Source organism: Camelus bactrianus, chromosome 10, assembly GCF_048773025.1.
Source record: "Camelus bactrianus isolate YW-2024 breed Bactrian camel chromosome 10, ASM4877302v1, whole genome shotgun sequence".
Lineage (NCBI taxonomy): Eukaryota > Metazoa > Chordata > Mammalia > Artiodactyla > Camelidae > Camelus > Camelus bactrianus.
Genome location: NC_133548.1, coordinates 38665417 through 38685487, shown reverse-complemented (window position 1 = coordinate 38685487; position 20071 = coordinate 38665417). Strand labels below are relative to the sequence as shown.

Below are 20071 nucleotides of genomic sequence, written 5' to 3'. Positions count from 1 at the left end.
TTGGGTTCAATCAAGAAAACAGGCCAGAACTCACTAGGCAGGAGAGGCTAGGCTGTCCGTTCCTTCATTGACTTCTCGTTAGCACCACCCATCCCTCCGAGGCACCATGCCAGACACCGGGGATGCAGAGCTGCGCGGGGCGCGGCCTCACAAGGTGGTAGGGAAATGGACCAGTCCCCGGGCAGAACACAAGGGAAGAGAACAGGGCTGGGAGGGCGAGCACCCAGCCTAGTCTGGGGCGGTGCAGAAGGTCCAAAGAGCTCAACTTGTGAGCCGACAGAGGCCACAGGGGAGACGCAGCCGAGGAAACAGCATCTGAGAATGTCTCAGACCAGAGAAAGCAAGGAATGTTTGAGGACGTACCAGTGGGTCCTGATGGTGGAGCAGGAAGGACTGTGGCTGGACAGAGGTGGCACTCAAGAAATGTGACCTTTTTCCCTTTGCATTTCTTCTCTTTATCCTGTTTTTTCCTTTCTTTTTTTTTCCCCAAAACACCCCTTCTTTGAGCACTCAGCTGGATGTTGCTCTAATCTTTTAGTAACAATAATAATAATAGCTGAAATATGTGCCAACCATCCCATAATAAAGATGATATTCTCCCATTTTACAGAGAGGAAGCTGAGGCACAACTTGCCCAGGGTGATAAGTAGTGGAACTGGGATTTGAACCCCAGATGGTCTAACTCCACAGCCCAAGCTTTTGATCTGCCACAGCGTATGAGTAGATCTTTGGTGAGGCTGAATTCTTGCGAGGATTATCTTTTATAAAGTGGGCTTGTGAGCTTCAATCATTCTCTAACTGGGTGTGTGGCGGGGGCGAGCAGGGGAGATGCTTATGAACTGCTGCATCTTACACACTCAGGTCATCTCCCTTCTCCCCTCACTCACTGCCTTCCCATGCCTGTGCCGCCAGCAGCTCCAGGGAAACCTGGAGCCGGGGCGGGGCCGGGTGTTGGTTGTACCCTGCATGGCTGCAGAGCTAGAGCAGCTCATACTGGAAGAGGGCAAGAAAGGGTCAAATCAAAAAAGAAAGGCTGAGGATCAGGCCAAAAGAGTGCTCAGTGGGAAAGGCAGTCACAAGAGAAGAAACAAGACAAAGCTGAGTCAACTGAGTGGTTTATGATGGAAACTGTGACTGAGTGGGAGGCAAAGGTATAAAAGGCCTGTTTGTGTGTGATGCTGTAGGTGGATCTTGGCCTCAGAGGGAAGGGGAGTCAAGGTGTCGTTCACCCTCCACCTCCCACTACCCCCCTGCCAGGGATCAGTTATTCATTTGACATTTTGTGAGCACCTGCTACATGCCAAGCTTGTGCCAGGTATGGGGAGGGAAGCAAAATGATTCAGTTTTATATATATATGTGTGTGTGTGTGTGTGTGTGTATGTGTATATATATTTATTCTTCAGATTCTTTTCCATAATATGTTATTGTAAGAAATTGAATATAGTTCCCTGTGTTATACAGTAGGTCCTTGTTGTTTATCTATTTTGTATATAGTAATGTGTGTCTGTTAATCCCCAACCCCTAATTTATCCCTCCCCTGCCTTTCCCTTTTGGTAACCATAAATTTATTTTCTATGTCTGTGAGTCTCTTTCTGTTTTGTAAATAAGTTCATTTGAATATTTTTTTTCAGATTTCCACATATAAGTAACATTATATGGTATCTGTCTTTCTCTGTCTCACTTACTTCACTTAGTATGGTAATCTCTATGTCCATTCATGATTCTGTGAATGGCATTATTTCATTCGTTTTTATGTCTAAGTAGTATTCCATCGTATAAGGGTGTCAATACTTTTTAAAAGCTCCCCCAAATGATTTTAATGAGTAGCCAAGGCTGAGAACACTTGAAGTACATAAAACACTTACCACAGAGTGCCTGGCACTCAGTAGATGTTAATTATTGTTATACAAGTTGATAAAGTCAAGGCTTGTGGGCTAATACTGGTGAATTGGTATGACCATCCAATGGGCCCAGCTATTGTGCAGTGCACTTTGGGTAGTTACAAGGATGAGCAAGAGAAAGTCTACTTCTTAAGGGTTTAATTAACTCTCTAGCTGGGTAGGAAAGGCATAAATAAATGAGCAGTTAAATAGCAACATGAGGTTTAAAGTAGAAAGAGGAAAGGAAGATTGCATTTTTCAAGCACTTACTTTGTGCCAGGAACTTTACATACTGGCTTAGCTCATTAATGCTCACAAGAGTAGATATTAACCCCAATTTGTAGGGCAGAAAATTGAATTACAGTTTCAGGGCTGTAATTCATCTACTACACACTGAAGATGTAGATCCAGGATCAAATCTGATCTGCCTGACTACAAAGGTCTTTCTATTATACTGTGTCTTTATCATGTTGATTTCATGGTGATTATTAAGAAAAGAAATGAACAAATGGGATTAGAATTTAGAAGGTTTAAATCCCAGTCCTTATGTATGTATGTATATATCTGTCTGTCTGTCTTTCTGTTACTTTATGTCTCTATCAAAATTCTATCCATTTATCCTTCCTTCCATCATCCATCCAACCATCCATCCATCCATCCAACCATCCATCTCACTGTTACCCAACATGGCTATAAATATTTCAAGTTAAGGCAGACATTTTGGTTAATAGGACAGCCTTTTGGATACATTTTAATTAATTCTTCATTTCTCCTCATAAAGTTAAAAAATTAACATTAAGCAAAACAATACATCACTTCCAGTAAATTATACAGGAATAGGATAACTGAGGTTATGCTTTAAAGCATGCTAATACTATCAGAGTATTTAATGTAGATTAATTACCAGTCCTAAACAGTAATACAAATAGAGGAAAACAAAATTAACGTGATTAAATATGTTCAGAGACTATTTATTCTGTTAATTGTTAAAATTTAGGCAATAGTCAAGATTGCAAAGAGACTTGCAGCTGCAGCTCCAAAATAGCTGATCCTCCTCTCAGCTGTTGCTAATTAATGCAATTTTCCTAATAACAGTTTTCTGATAGCAGAGAGACTGTAGTAAATCAAAACAACTTCATGTTTATGCTGATGAGCCCTGACAACAACCAAAAGAGCCCAAGAGGATCCAAATGGAAATGTTGCTAACTGCAGGTTTGCATATAGTATTCCTTATGCATAGCCGACCTTCACTGCCAGAAGTTTATCACGCAAAATACAAGGGGTGTGTGGGAGAGCCTAGCAAGTTACATCATCACATCAGCCACAGTCATAGTGGGTCACATGGGATTATTCCCCAGGCTCCAGAGAGGTACAGAAGAGTGCTCTGAACAATTGTCCTTTGCTCTGCACTTAGACCTGTGTAGTGACCCATCTTCCCTTAATTTTTCTGACTTTTTTTCCCCAAAGACAATTTAATGAGGCCAGTTTGCACCATTCAATATGTAGAACTACTTGACAGAATTATCAGGAAAGCAACTCAGAAGTAGCCAGCATCCTTCATGTCCAACCCATCCATGGGTGCCTTTGGCTCATGTGTTGATCCCCAGTCCAATCAGTTACAGGTAATTGGTTTCACCAAAATACATTGCACAAATCATAACAATTTATGGATCAAAGAACTGGTTTGGTGTTCCTATGGAGGGTACCAGACACATGGAAGGCCAAGATTTATTAGCTTTTTCTACTGACAATCCAGTACAGTATCATCCTGAACTTAGACCTCTGGCCATGAGGGACTCCTGATCATTGCCAGAGCAGCTTGAACAAAGAAGAATCCAAGTCAGCAGGAAGCTGAATTACAGATTTTTCAAGACTAGCTAGGTCAACCCAAAGAAACACTATGTGTATTGATGCATTTGGATGCAGTGGGCTAGATACAGTAAAAAGTGTAATTTCCAAAAGATCATTACCAAATATCCTCCTAGGGTAAGGATTCTGCTACTTCACATTCTTGAAATGTATCAAATATATCTTACTTTGTATCAGAGATATCCTTGACATGGAGCCATCTAGAAGACTAGGGAAGTGTACATCCCAATCTGATGACACAGATTCATCCACCTGCAAACACAAAATGAAGCACTGATCAGGGCACAGACCCTGGAAAAACTTTGCTCTTTGGGTCACCACACTGTGGGGTCCAACTTCTAGGACGTCTGTTGTGCTGCCCTCTGGATGGCAACCATCTGGTTTTACGCTTGTTCCCTCATAGAGATGAGGAAATTGAAGTCTCCCCTCCCCTCCCTCTCTTTCCTCTCCATCTCCACTGTGACTTCTGCCCCTATTTAGTGACAATCTAAGCAATCCCAGGAACACAGACTCTCAAGTTCACCTTCTTATCTTTCCCAGACATGCAACATGTAAATGTGGTTACACTATTATCTTCAGGATAGATATTTTTTATTAATTTATTGGGTTTTAATTTATTCCTTGGCTGCTTGAAGAAAAAAAGATTTCCAGCCCCTTGTTCAATTTCCAAAAAATCATTACCAAATATCCTCCATCATCACTCCTAAGTCCCCCATATAAGCATTAGTAGAATTTTAAAAATTTGCCATATTAAAAAAAAAAAATTGGTCACTTGCATTCTACTCTGCGTTAAAATGAGGTATCATTAATTTCTCTCCCACATTTGTTTAACTCAGAAAGTTAAAGATCTTGGCTTCCTCTCTCCCTCCCCTCCCCTGCCCTCCCTCCCCTTTACCTTCCCTTCCTTTCCTTTTTCCCTCTCTGCCTTCCTTTAACTTATCTCTGAAACTATTTTCCATGAGAAAGTCTAGGAAACAGAACAATCAGGCCCAGATTGTGTGGCTTCCTGTGGTCTCATGTTGTTGCTTCAGAACATGTAGGGGTCCAAGTGATCATGGTTTACTTCTGATGAGCTCATGTGACTTAAGAGTGAGGCCAGTTGCTACAAGAGGGGTGCAGATGTCAAAAAGAAGAAACATGAAACAAATCTAGTGTGAGTCGGAACGTAAGGCCTAGGGATGTTTTTGAAAAGTCAACTCAGGGGATGAGCACAGAGGGGAGCACAGTGTAATCAGCAACTGTCTTTTCCATCAAGAAAGCTCCATCTTTGGTTTAAACTCCTGGCAGATACACCCTCATCCTGCTGATTCCCAGCCTTGTGAAAGGGTTTTGAATTCAACCCAAAAGGTTCCTTTTAAGAACAGTGGTTGTCGTCAGCCTAGCTTGAAAAGAACAAGGCAGACTTAACTGGTCTTTATGCAGTGGAAAATGTTCCATGACTCAGACCAGTCTCTGTTGGCTGTTCACCCCGCACGCTGGGTGGCACTGCTAATGCGGAGGAGTTTATGCGTCTTGCTTGACTGTGGACGTGATGGTAGACACTCAGCACTAGGTGTTGAATGTAAAAGAGTTGAATTACAGGTCAAGTCAGTCCATGAAAATCTATCAGATCAACACACTTTCAATGTGTGCTGCATGAAAGGCACTGTGCTAAGTGCTAGAGGGGCCACAAGGGAGCAACAAGACCCCGTCCCTGAAAACGCTCAGAATTCAGTCAGGAGTCCCACATAAACACACAATGAGTTAAATGGTAAGACAAGCAAACACTAAGACTACCCAATGCCCGAATGCCAATCCTAAAGTTCACTGGTGTTCCAGGAACCCAGAGGAGGTCACTTCCGAAGGTCCTGCTCAACAAGACTCTGAGGAGGCCGTGAGATGGTGACAGATGTGTGGGGTGTGACTGGGCAGAGAGGAGGCCTGGTTTATGAGTAGCACAGGCAGAAGCCGAGAGGGGTCCTGTGACACACAGGGAAAAGGCAGGGCTGAGTTCAGGTAGCTAGGAAGAGCATCTGGGGTGGGAGATGCAGTGTCAGACCTGGGAGGCAGCTGGTGTTCTGGTATTCAGGACTGGACGTTTAGCCAAGAGCTTGGACTGTAGTTTATAAGTGAGAGAGGAACCTTTGTATAGAGGGGTGGGGTGGGGCAGGGTGGGGATAGGATAATTAGGAGTATGGTACAACTGCTGCCTAATAATGTGCTAGAGGTGACGATTAATCCCCTAGCAGAGTGTAGGTAAGTTGGATGGTTGGCCAGGAGAGGAAACCCATTAGGAGGTTTCTGCAGTAACTGTGCAGGGAGTCCTTCATTTACTCTTTCGGGCATGTCCTTTCTGAGGTGGGGGTGGCGGGGGCTCGGGGAGAGAACTCAGCACCAACAGGCATGACAGTCCTGACTCCTCACTTAGAGCAGTTCTTGTACCGTCTCTCCCCAAAGCAATGCACATGCTTACAGTTTTGCATACAGCATTTTCAGGGGCTCAAGAATCCTTTGAAACCTCTTCATGGACCATGACTCTGTAGCTAAGAACCATATCCCCCTCCACACACTCCCTAACCCTGTCCAGAAGAGAGAGTATCTCCCAACACACAGGTCTGCTACTGTACATGAATTTTCACAGCAGAAAACCCAGGGTGACAGGGAGGCTCCCTGAGGAACAGAAAGGAGGGCAGAGTCTCCTTGCTTGTATGTAAGGAGACTGTTCTGTTGCCTGATGGCTTCCTTACCCCTGGGAAACCACGCTTCCCACCCCAGCTTACAGGAACTCACAGGAAGGGGAGGTGGCTGTGGCCCCCACAGAGAAGGACCAGCTGCAGAGAACAGTGACTTTGTGAACCAGCCAGGAGAGAGCTCTCAGCGTAGCAGCATTTCCTCTAACTCAGGCTAGGGTGATCGTACTATTACATCCATGCAATGCGTGGAGCATAAAGGAGTCTGCAAGTACACTGAGGAACCCAGGAGCAATGTTCACTTTCTATTTCTTGTTTTCCAGCTGAGATAGGTTCTATTTCAGATGAGAGCACAGTCTGGAGAGAAAGCAGTTGAAGACCTGGGTGCTTGGGATAAAAATTTAACTTTCAGCTTTAGAAACATATATCTTGGTTGGAGATTTGATGAAATGGGATGACAGTCATGCCATTTCACGTATCTGCCATCATTCATTTCAGGCCCAATAGTGGTTCTTAAAGTTTTCAAGGTCAGGAACCCCTTTGAGAAGCAGATGAAAGCTATGAACTCTTAACCAGAAATATGCACTTGTGCACATCACCCAGAATTTCATCATCCTGAATCCTGTAGACCTCAGATTAAGACCTCCAGGTTCGAGCTTTGGCCAGATTCCCTGTTAGATTCTAAGCATAAATGATGCTTAAGACACAGGCCCAGGGCTGGAGGGGCTCCTATTCTGCCAAGGGTGAAGGAGTTGGAGGGGGAAATGAGGCAGGCACTGATTAGCAGTTTAACTGTATGATACATTATACAATAGAATCATGCATCTGACAATATTATAGAAACATTGAATTAACTGTCTGTCAGTTGTCCCTTGACTAGTAGTACCCTGGGTACCAGTAATCATACTACAAAAACCTAAAAAGTGTGCTAAGGCTGATTGAAAAAAAAAAAGTAATTTTTCAGGAACATCAAACTCTGTGTTTTTGTATCCTTAAGGGAAAAAGGTTTTTTGGCCTAAAGATATATTGTGAGATACTGTCCCCCCACCCTCCCCCCCCTTCCAGGCTTAAGGATTAGACACATATGTATGTCTTTAAGGTTAAGAAATGCCATGGACAATTTAAGCCAGAGGGAGGAACCTGTTAAGGGTCAAAAGATGCTGGAAAAAATGGATAAGTTTGATAAAAAAAGGAAATGTGAAATGGTCCTGATCACTAACCAGAATTGCCTGCCTGTCAGAGCTTCCACAACTGGGACTATATCCTGCAATCTATTTCTTTTGTCCTTGTAAGTTTATTTAAGATTTTTCCAACAGATGACAAATTTCCAGCCAGTGATCCAGCAGGTATCCCTAAGGGTTTCCACTGTTGACTCTGCTGCAGCTTCTAGGCATGTGAAAGCCCCCTCCAGAGAAAAAAAAAAGTGTATTTCCCTCTCCTGTGTTTTCCTGTCAAACTCGCACCTGCGTGCCCCCTCCCTGTACAGCCGTGTCTCTTTCAGACTGGAGTGCACTGGCAGGCCGGCTGCTTTCTTCCTAGGCACTGTGAGCAGGTGCCTGTCCCCTGCATGCCATGGAAAGTCCCAGAAAAAGGCAGTATGACCTCCCACCCACCAAACCCAAGCCCTCTTTTAAGGCATCTGGAGTGTTCTTCTCCCAGACTCTGCTGACCAAAGTATCCCTGCCCCGAAGCCTGCCTAAGCCCTTTAGTGGCTCCCCAGTACAATCTCCCGGCCTGGTGTAAAGGGTCAGCAGAACCTGCTCTGCCTTAGCATTTGAACTGCCCTCTTCCATACTCCCACAGTACTTTGTTCATACTTGTTTCTGTCAGTTAGGCATGCTTTTGAGAGCAGCATTCATTAAAAAACTTGACCAATGATAGCTTCAACAAATAGAGATTTATTTTTCTCATATAACAAGAAGGCTGGAGGTAGGTGACTGCTACCTAAGTGATGTCATTGACGAATGACAGCAGCTGAATGATGTCAGAGCTAGGGTCTCCGAGTTTTGTTGGTCTTTTCCTCATGGTCACAAAATGGCTGCCTTGTTTCACACATCGTGTTTATAATCAAGGCTGGAAAAAGAAGGACAGGACAGGGTGGGTCATCAATTTCTTTAAGCTGAAAAACGAAACATTCTCAGGTTTACCTTTCAAGCTGACAATCTTCCTTTATGAGGTCACATTTGGGTCATATGCCATGCCCTCTTCCCCAGCTGCAAGGAAGGCTGGGAAAGTGGGAACAGGACTGTCATGATTGGCTTACCTAGTACTACTCCTCGAAAAATGAGGGCTCTGCAAGCATGGCAGATGGAAGGAGTAGATATTGGGTAGACTCTACTAGTTGCTATGCAGTATTGTGATGCATATCTCTCCCTTATCTGGCTGTCAGCTCTTTGGTGTCACACATACTATATCTTGCTCATCTTTGTAACTCTAATTCCTGACACAGCTTTGTGGAACCTACTGTGTTAAATAAAAACTTGAGTAAATGTTTTAATGCCTTTCATGTCTAAATTAGTTCTTTGAAAACATAATCCAGTTTTAGTCTTTTCTTTTCACATCTTGTGTTATGAAGATCAATTCCTCATTGTTAATTTGCCATTGGATTTTTAGGGGGTAAAATTTAAAGTGCTAGAGTAATAGTATTGACAAGATATCTGACAATGATGTCTGAAATGGGACAATAATAAAAGAAAATGGAATCATGATAAGCTTGTTATCCTCAGGGTCATTCTGAGAAGAAATAAACTGAGTACTAAGACTAGTTTTCCTCTATTTTTTGATGAACTTTGAACCAGAGGTTTGTAGATGTAAGTCTGTTCAATAATGTGAATCAAGAACTCGAGAAATCCACTGGCCATTCCAGGTTGGGAGTGGAATATAGTCTTGTTAAGAACCTAACTGACCTCTTAGCCAGATTCTGGTTGTTAGCTAAGCTGCAAGTGTACGTGCAGCACTGCGTGGAGCTGATTCCCCAGATTCTGGTGAAGTCTGCCCGGAGCAGATGGCGTTCCGTCCGAGGCCATGGATTAGGTGCAGCTCTAACTCCTGCAAAAAAACTCCTCCCTGATTACAGACTCCACCTCTGGGGTTCCAAGTCCAGTTCCAGTGGCATCTTTCTAAGAAGGTGTCCTGACTGACCTCATTCCCACCAGTAAGTCCCCCAGCTCTACCTCCGGCATCATGGCCTCCTTCCTCTGAGTTACTGCAGTGCTCGTAGGAGATTCTCCAGTTGGGGTTCTAGCATAGTAGGTATTCTGAGAGTCATTTGGGAACGTTTCGTCTTAGAATGTGGCAGCTTGTCATAGGCAGAGTTTCTGTAGAATGGCATGATCTGGCCCTCATCTAATCCTATGGCACCATTTTGTGACCAGTCTCAAGCCTGGCAGATTGCATCATTGTCAGTTTCCTTGTTATCACATTATACTGAAGTTTAGCAAAATGTTACCATTAGGGAAAGTTGGGCAAAGTGTATACTCTCTATTATTTCTTACAACTGTATGTGAAGCTACAACGATCTCGATAGAAATTCCAAAAATTAAATAAAAATTCTTCCTTGCCCCTCTCTCTTTTGTTTCAGTCACTGGCACCCCCAATCTTCCCTCTGGCCATTGGGGTTTGCCATGGGGAGTCAGTTAACTTACCTCATCTGTCTCAGTTTTCTCATCTGTAAAACAGGGAAAATATTAGTGCCTACCTCATGGGGTTGTTGGAAGGATTAAATGAATTAATATTCATGAAGCACTTAAAGTGTGCTTAACTGTTAAACAGACAAATAAATAAAAGGTCTTGTACTCAACCTCCTCTTTCTGTCCCAGATCCAGTAAGTTACTAAGTCCTTGGAAATTTTTCTACAACGTGTCTCTTGGATTCTCTATGCCCTCTGCAATTCAGACCTGTGGGGTCATTGCCTCCTCTTGCCACTTGGCCAGGGTGAACTTAGTTATTTCTGCACCCTATGGCTCCTCCATGATTGCGCTCTACATTGCCTTCCTGTTTCCTTTTTATTTCTCTCTTTTCCCCCACTGGACTAGGAGCTTCTTACTGGAGGGTACCATCTCTTATTCATCTTTGAATTTCTGCTCCTAGCAAAGTGTCTGACACATAATAAGTGCTCAGTAAGTATTTCATGAATGAGTGATAAGCAGGAGAAATCTCATGGCAGCTAGATTTCCTAGCATTTACTAGAATTGCTTCTTTGCAGTAATGGCAGACAACTATACCAGTCTCTGAATCTACAGCTTTGTGACCCCAAGCACAGACTGTGACCTTACCGATGGGCAGCTATGGAGTTCTTGCGCTATGGACAGAGCCCTGCAGATAAGCTTTTGCTGTTCCTCTCCCAGGGGCACATTACCTTAAGCTTCAAGAAGCCTGTTAACTCCTGGACACCACAGCATTTCTTGAGATACACATAAAATCATATAAAAGATTGGGAAGAGTCTGGATCAGGGGAAGCACCCAGCTTTTGTGAATATTTGCTGAGTAACAGGAGATTAGCACTTGGCGTACTTGCAGAGTGAAGTAAGGCATCTCGGTTCCTGATGTACCATTGCTGTGACTCTAATATTTTATTCTTGCATCCTCCTACAGAGTTGTTCTTTCATTGGTAGAAGGAAGGAGATGTTACTGGTTATAAACTGGATTGCTTCTATGGAAAACATCCCTGAGATCATAGACAACTTTTGTAAAGTATTCCAAGAAATGCTCAGTAATAGGGATTTTACTGGAATCGGGAAGAGGGTTGGCAAAAGTAGTCTGGAGACCACAAACCTGAGCTTCCTTTTAGTCATTCATTATCTCCACCAAAGCATTTGACCAAGTTAGCATGCTCACTCCTCCCTCCACAAGCGAAGGAGACCGACCTGACATCAATCTTAATAGCTTCTGTTTATGAAGCACTTTTATGTGTCAGACACTTGGTTAGGGGCTGGTGATTTAACAACAGCCACAGTGGTGGCTGCCACTACTGAATATTTACTCTGTGCGATGTGCGTGTCATAAGGACCTTCTTAATTCCTTTCATGGCCTGATCTCCCAAATCCTTGAATTTCTAAAGGCTCCCTGTCCCTTTTCAGTGGGAGCAGGGATCCCAGGCCTTTTCAGCTCTAGACAGCAAACCCACAACTTGGCCAACTCTAACTTCACTCCAGCAGGCATATTCCCACTGGACAAAGAACAGCAAATTGAAGAAACTCTTCAGACAGAAAAGATACGAGCATCCAAAAGATTCAGGATGGAGTTACTGGAAATGTTCCACTTTAGGCTTAAAAGGAAACTTTTGAAATGATTAGTAAGTTATTTAGAACCTCAATATTCCAAAGTTGGAGAAGCTTACATACTGAGAAATTTAATTTAGACTTCCTTAACACGCTCTTTCATGATAAGAGAGCATTCAGTGTATCGGTATATAAATGCTATGCAACAGGCCTGCCAAATTGCAACACAGAATGGGAGAAATTTGTCATTTTGAAATGCTGAGGGAATTCTTACTAACAGCATTTTCATCTTGTAAAGCTATTATTTTTCCGAACTATAATATGATTTATAAATCTCCACTGAGTTTTATACTTTTGATGGGAACAGACTCAAAATGAAATGCATTTTCTCAGAATATAAAATTCTCTCAGGAGTTGACCAAACGAATAAAAAGAAACGTCTTCTGCAACCAAGCAGACCAAAGTCTTGGTCTCTGCTGGCGTCTCTGTCTGTGGGTGAGTGCTGGCCTTCAAAGTCCTGGGCTCAGCTAGACCCTCTTCTCTCTTCACTCCACACACTTTCCCTGGGCGATGTCAGCCACTCCAAAGCTTCAGCTCTTTTTTTTTAAATTGAAGTATAGTTGATTTAAAATGCTATGTTAGTTTCAGGTGTACAGCAACGTGATTCAGATTTATATATATATTATATATATATAATATATATATTCTTTTCCATTATAGATTATTACAAGATATTGAATATAGTTCTCTGTGCTATAGAGTAGGTCCTTGCTGTTTATCTATTTTATATATAGTAGTGTGTATATATTAATTGCAAACTTCTAATTTATCCCTTACCCCTTTCCTCTTTGGTAACTATAGTTTGTTTTCTATGTCTATGAGTCTATTTCTGGTTTGTGGATAAGCTCATTTATATCACTTTTTTATATCCCACATATGAGTGATATCATATGGTATTTGTCTTTGTCTGACTTGCTTTACTTAATATGATCATCTCTAGGTTCGTCCACGTTGCTGCAAATGGCATTATTTCATTCATTTTTATGACGAGTCATATTTCATAGCATTTGTATAGCACATCTTTATCCATTCATCTGTCAATGGACATTTAGGTTGCTTCCCTGTCTTGGCTATTGTAAATAGTGCTGCTAGGAACATTGGGATGCATGCACCTTTTTGAATTAGAGTTTCCTTCAGATAGAAGCCTAGGAGTGGGATTGCTGGATCATATGGTAGCTCTATTTTTAGTTTTTGAAGGAATCTCCAGATTGTTCTCCACACCCTTTCAGCGTTTATTATTTGTAGACTTTTTAATGATGGCCATTCTGACTGGTGTGAGGTTAATACTTCATTGTGGCTGTGATTTGCATTTCTCTGATAATTGGTGACATTGAGCGTCTTCTCATGTGCCTGTTGGCCATCTGTGTGTCTTTCAAAAGCTTTAGCTCTTCTGCCCCAGTGACCCTCGTATCTATACTCCCCACCCCTCGCACCTCTCCTGAGTCACAGGGCCCTCCGTCTAACTACAGACGTGGATTTTGGTGTAGAAACTTCAAAACCTTGAGCATGTTACTTAGCCTCCCTGCTTCTCAGTTGCCCACACCTGTAAGATAGGGGTGAAACTAGCCACAAACTCTCATCTTCATCCCTCTGAAAACAAGAGCATTTTGATAAGTTTGCCAAACTTGACCTAAACTGGCGTGAAGCTGTTTATGGCTTTTATTTACTTAGTATGACTCTTCTTACATTCTGCTGCAGAATATTGGTGTGTTTGATTATGGGGATGTTAATGGCCTATTGCCATCTTAACTTCCTAATGTCTGAAAAACTCTGAAATTAAAACACATCTAGTCCAAGGATTTTGGATGAAGAAGTTGAGGACTTGTAGTATATGTAAAGCATAAGATATAGAAGCTAAAGATTATCTTTATATATACGATAGTGAAGGGCCTCCCTAGCCCAGTGACGGGCACAAAGTAAGGGCTCAGGAGATACAACTATTACCAAAAAGAGGGCCACCTTGACTTTATAAAACAAAGCATGAAAGAGACAGATATCTTATAGGAAACACATATTTTCTACCTCTGGCCCCTCAAATTTTTATGATGATAGTTTTGGAAAATGTGGAGGTGATTTAATTTTTCTAAGCATAATCAAGCCTTTAAAGCGTAGGTTTTGCCATCGTTCTCCTATTTGCAGCAGGAGGCAGAAAATTCAGGGCATTTGTTACAGATGCGAGCAAAGACAGGTGATAGGAGATGCTGGGAGAGGAAACAGCACAGGGAAGGGCGTAGTGGAGCGGTGTTCACACAAGGGGGATAGACTTCTCACAGTCTGGAACCCAGGGAGCATGGCGTGAAATGGCAATAAATAAAGCCAGAGGGGTATTTGGGGGAAATTTTAAGAACAGCCTTGAATACCATGATAAGCTTGTATTTTGCCCTGGTAGATTGGGTGTTTTCAGACCATTTTATCAAGAGAATTTTATTGAAACAAAATTTGATTTTCATGGGAGCTCTGTATACTGCCATCACCTACTAGTCCATTTTTACTCTATGGCCCAAATGCTCTTGTAAAAGGGCACCTCTGATCATCTCACTCCTCAGGGCTCATTCCTCAAAGACTTCCCATCAAGCTTGGGGTAAAATGCCATCTCCCTGTAGGCTCTGGGTGCTGGGGACCTGCCCACCTCCCCAGCTCATCTCACACTCTGAACCTGGCTTACTACTCATGGTTCTCCAGTGAGCCGTGGCCCTCCCCATCTCAAGGACCTTACAAAGGATGCCCTCTCCATTGCTTCTCCCTCCCATTTGCCTAATTAGCTTCTACTCATTCAAATCTAAGCTCAGCCACCTTTTTTGCAGGGAGCCTTTCCTGGCTTGGTCAGGGCCCCCTGTGTTAGACTCTCCCACACCCCATAGGCTTGTCCGTTCAGCACTTAATGACGGGTGTGTTAACTGATTAGCTGAAGATTTCATCGTTGGATGTTTTCTCCCCACTATGCTGGCAGCCTTGAGAATGGGAAGTGGCCCCACCTGTCTTGTTCGTGACAGTGTTCCTGGCCAATGTCTGGCCACTAAGCAGACTTCTAACAACTATTTGTTGAAAATACACCAGCAAATACAATAGGAAAACAAGTGGGAGAGGAAGCTGCTCTGGGTTGAAGTGAGGTTGAAGCAAGAATGTGGGGCCTGGGAGACTTCCCGATAAGCCTAGTCCTTGCCCCCCACAGGGCTCCCTCAGGCACTTCTCACTGGGGAACATTCTGAAAGCACAGTGGTAGGTGATGGGATCCTCCAGCAACAAAAGGCTTTGTTATTTGGCTTTGGGGTGAGCGAGCGTTCTCCAGAGTGTTCTCTTGGCCTGAAGAAATGGTCTGCTTGATGGTCAACAGAATGGATAAATGATCACAGTAGCTTTGTGTTGACAGGAAGTCTATTTCATTCATTTATTTCAATATCTTTTCTCTCTCGGGAGAGGAAAGACTGTAAAAGACATCGGTAGGCTGGCCTCAATTTTATTCTTTGGGGCGAGACTGAGTGTACAGTAGACATTCCTTTGGAAAGTCATTTTGGCCAAGGCCCAGACCATGGGGAAAACCGCCTGTGCACTCTGCAGATCCTGCACACGTGGACCCCTTCCTGGAGCTGAGATCCTGTGACCCAGGGCAGCTCCCTGTGACTCTACCCCGCATTCAGGGTGGCCAGACTCCCTTTATCTGTGACATAGGGCAAATCAAAGTGAAAATTACCTTTTGATTGAGTAGCATTGCTGAAGAAAATCAATAGAAACAGCTCAAGATCCACTAACAGCGTCTCAACGTTAAGTGTTGTGGACTTTCAAATTACTGGAACGCTGAGTTTCAGGTCTCTGCAAGGCCAGCTGCAAATAGACGGCAGAGTGGGTTCAAGGAAAAGTAGCATGTCTCTGCAATCCTAGATTAAAGAGAAAATATGTGCGGGCCAAAAGCAAGTCATTTTTCAACTTCGAAGTATTCTTTCCAGATTCTAAGATCCTGAGTTTGACACATTGAAGAGGGAGCTCTAACAGCTGAAGTTGTCTTTGTTCAGAACGTAGGAGACAGTTTTGTCTAGACTCTCAGGAAAGATAGAGAATGACATTTTCAGAACAAATCAAAATATATTTTTAGGATTTTTTTTTCCCCTTCAGGAGGAGAATTTGACATGCTTCCCTGATTTGAATTTGGTTGATCTATAAATGGCCTCAATAGTTTGATACAAAACTGGAGTAAATGAACCATTGAGAAAAGTTGTTGAAAATGCTGTTAGTTCACTTTCTTTAGCACCACCAGCAACCCCACCATTACTAATGTTTATTGAGTTGTTTCTAGGTGTATGCTAAATTCCTGATATACAGGGTTTTTTCTCATATGTCAACATATAACTTTTGTATTGTAGATCTATAAGTACACTTTATTTTAAAATTTTATTTTACTATTTTTTAAAATTGAAGTATAGTTGGTTTACAATGTGTTAATTTCTGGTGTACAGCATAGTGATTCTGTTATATAGATAGATAGATAGATAGATAGATAGATAGATAGATTCCTTTTCATATTCTTTTTCATTATAGGCTATTAATTAGGTATTGAATATAGTTCCCTGCACTATACAGTAGGACCTTGTTTATTTTGTATATAATATTTAGTATGTACAAATTTGGAACTCCCAATTTATCCCTCCACCCCCATTTTCCCCCCTGGTAACCATAAGTTTCTTTTCTAGTCTGAGTCTGTTTCTGTTTTGTAAATAAGTTCATTTGTGTCCTATTTTTAGATTGCACATGTAAGTGATAGCATATAGTATTTTTCTCTTTCTGGCTTGCTTCACTTAGTATGATAGGTCCATCCATGTTGCTGCAAATGGTATTATTTTATTATTTTTTGTGGCTGAGTAGTATTTCATTGTATGTGTGTGTGTGTGTGTATGTATATATATATATACATACACACACACACATACATATATATACACACATACATACATACCACAACTTCTTTATCCAGTCATCTTCACATACATTTTGTTAGTTCCTATAGTAATCCTAGGAGGTAGATATTATTATTAATGCTGACTGACCAATGAAGAAACCAAGGCACAGAGAGCCAGAGGGACTCACCCAAAGCCACACAGCTGAAGGTGGACAAGCAATGGTCTGGCATCCCCCAGACTTGCCCTCCTCACCACATGTTTGTGTCTTCTTTCCCCACAGGGCTAGCATCGTACAGAAACGCATCATTTATTTTCAAGATGAGGGCTCCCTGACAAAGAAACTTTGTGAACAAGGTAAGGACGTGTGGACGTGAGGGTGGGAGAGGGCCAGGTAAATGAAAGGTGGCTCATTCAGTCCAAGCATCAGTTGCAGGAATTAAGGCAGTTGGGCTTTCTGAGTTCCTCCGGGTTCTGTTCCTCACGTCGCTCCGATTTTTAATCTGGCTGTGTGCTGTGGATAATTGGATCTGCCTTAAACTCTAATTACTCAGCTTGATTCCCTGGGTAGGAGATAATGTACCTTATATTGGAGTCGTGGTCTTCTTATTTTTGTGAAACAGTGATTATTCTGAAGAGATTCCTTGAAATAATTCATAAGACTTAATTAGGAACACACAATTGTGTACCTTAGAAAAGTCTGTGATTGTTTTCTGGAATAATCACTAGCAGGAACCTAATGTGGCACCCAGGCCATATGGGGGGGTTTTCTCTAGGGAAACAGATGCCAACGGGGTATTGAGTTTATGATCTAACCTCAATCCAAGGTGGTCCTTGGATTTGCCGGTCCATCTATTCCCTCTCCTTGGATTGAAGGCATTCTAACAAAGTTTATGGAGACCAAGTAGACTGGGGAGGCAGGTGGGGTTCAAATCCTGCCTCTGCCCTTCCTAGTCACATGACTTAGTATATGTAAAATAGTACCATGCCTCCTTGATACATAGTGAAGATATATGTGTATGTGTGTATACATACATGTACACACATACACACACATACATATATGTTTATAATGTTTATGTGTGTTAGCTATTGTTATGTATATCCAAAAGCATTAATCTGTGAAACTTAAGGTTTTAAACATCCAATGTGTTCAGAGGTCATTAGAGAACTAAATAAAAATGGAAAATGTTCTGAAATTATACATCTTCATTCTCTCATTTCTATCCATTGTTAAAGACTTTATTTACATTTAGATCAATTAGCATTTTGAGAAGAAATAATTCTGTAAGAATTCTCCAATTCTCGTAGCTCATAAGCTATTAATAAAAAGAAAAGTTGATCAAGGTCTTCTGGGAAAGATAATGATGATAGCTAATTTTTTTTTAGTGCTTGCTACATGCCAGGCACCATTCTAAGTACTTCACAGGCCTTATATAATCTGCACAACAATGTTAAAGACTACTATATCATCCCTATTTTATAGATGAGAGAAGCCTGAGACATGAAAAGTTTAAATAGCCCGCTCAGCATTGTACAGTAGTGGGGGCGGACAGAGTTTGGATCTAGGAGCCATTGCCCTAAGCACCGGCTTTCTATCAGAGTGACTGCCTCCCAATTCAGTAGCTTGAATTGTTGCTTTTGGTGGATCAAAGCATAGGTCTCCCTATAGATGAGCTGGAGCAGAAACTAGGTCTGAAGTGGAGGAATGCTTGGAGATCATGGAAAGAGCAAAAGGGGAGAGATTTGGCTTTCCTGCATTAGGCTCATGCCTTCCAAAGGGGCCGGAGAGCTGGAGCCTGTGGGACCCCAGCAGCTTCCAGGGGGGCATCACCACACACGGCTGCTGGGGCTTTCCTTTCCTACATATAATAGTCCACAAATTTGCTCAGCCTTTCCCCAAACCCAGACCATCTCAACTGTTGAGGCTCTTGGTTCCTAAAGAATGATCCCATCCCTTCCCAGCCTCCATGAGCTGACATCCAGGTCCCATGGGTTAGGGTTATGAGTGCTCTGGTGCCCCTCTTGGTTTCCGCCCACGGTTGGCTAAGCATGGCCACTGGGGTGTGGTTGTGTTAGTTTGACTCTCAGAGCACAGCCTTACTTCCCAGATTTGAGGGTCCCTAGGAGACACTCCACAGTCACCCCCATGTACTGCCAGCAATCATTAACTAAAGTGTACTTTCCAAAGCCTCAGTCCTGATGTGGGGAGCCTTGTCTAAGCTGTGAATATAGCTAACTTTCTGCATATCCAGTGTCAAGAAAATGGCCTTGCAAATCTCTACTGGTTACCACTTCGGATGCAGAGATCCTATCAAAACGACCAAGCACAAATCTGTATAAAAAGACCCCTTTCCAACAGCAACTTTGTGGACAAAATGGCCCAGCGGGACCTGAGCTGTAGAATCACTAGGTGCAGTGTAGATGATCCCTGGAGATGGCAGACCCGAGGAAATCCATCAGTTAGCAAAGCAAATCCCGTGAAGAACGTCTTTAAGACATCAGCATAGAGCGAAAGGACTTTTCTTAAATGTGTATACCCAGCTCTTTCATTAAGGCCTTCACATTCTTTGTTGGATCAAATCAGATCTCTCAAGGAAGGGGAGAAAAGAATTGGGATCTATTATTTTTTGTCTCAAATGAAGCTATTAATCGATAGGGGGAAAAACTAAGAACCGCACAGATGAAAAGCAACAGCAATCGTTATTTTTTAAAAGAAACACAAAACACTGAGCTCTTTACCATTCAGAACAGAGAAATAGAAAATATTCAAAAAGGTGACCTGTACTAAAGAAATGCATATGTATACTCACTTTAATACCATGTCACAGACATTAAGGGAGAGAGACAGAGAGAGGAAAAGATGAGGGGAAAAGCAGGGATGAGAGGAGGCTGTGGGCAGAGAAGGAGCAATGAGAAAAGGAAGACAAGGGAAGAGGAACGAAGAATAAAGGCTGAGAGTTGTAAAGGAAGCTGGTGTGTTAAGAGTAGAAATGGGGAGGGGCAGCTCAGGCGATGCTGCGTGACCTCTGGTTCCCTGCACCGGGCAGGCCCTGCGTGCTTAGGACAAGAGGGGTAACTCGACACTTGTTATCACTGCCCTCGGAAAAACCTGATTCATTTTCAGTAGGCTTTTCCTCAGTAGGAAATGGTATGTGTGTTTTTATTTTCAAACGTAGAAATCCATTTTTTAAATGGAAGCTTATTTTCCTTTGGAATTCCATAGGGTTTATTATAAGCGCATTCTCTTGAGCCCCTGGAAGTTATCTTTAAGTTCACTACTTATAGCTGAAACCTGTTTTGATAAGGTAAAGCCCCCAATTTGTGTTATTTGGGTTCTTTGAGAGATTATTGCTGCCTTATTTAACAGCGCCTAGTAGTTACAATCGAAACCTCAGCACGTATCTTTTAGCTCTGAATCTGGTTTTCAAGACTAATTTAGTTTTTTTATGACATAGTTGATCATGATGGAAATGTAAAAAGA

General features: G+C 42.4%; 1 protein-coding gene across 2 annotated transcripts in view; it reads left to right on the top strand.

Moving 5' to 3' along the window:
• SPON1 (spondin 1) overlaps positions 1-20071 on the top strand; it is a 243212-nt gene that overhangs the window by 88729 nt on the left and 134412 nt on the right. For both annotated transcript variants that reach the window (XM_045524132.2, XM_010964837.3), the window contains exon 4: positions 16871-16944. In XM_045524132.2, coding sequence (XP_045380088.1) covers positions 16871-16944 — 74 coding nt within the window. The remainder of the gene's footprint in view (positions 1-16870; positions 16945-20071) is intronic.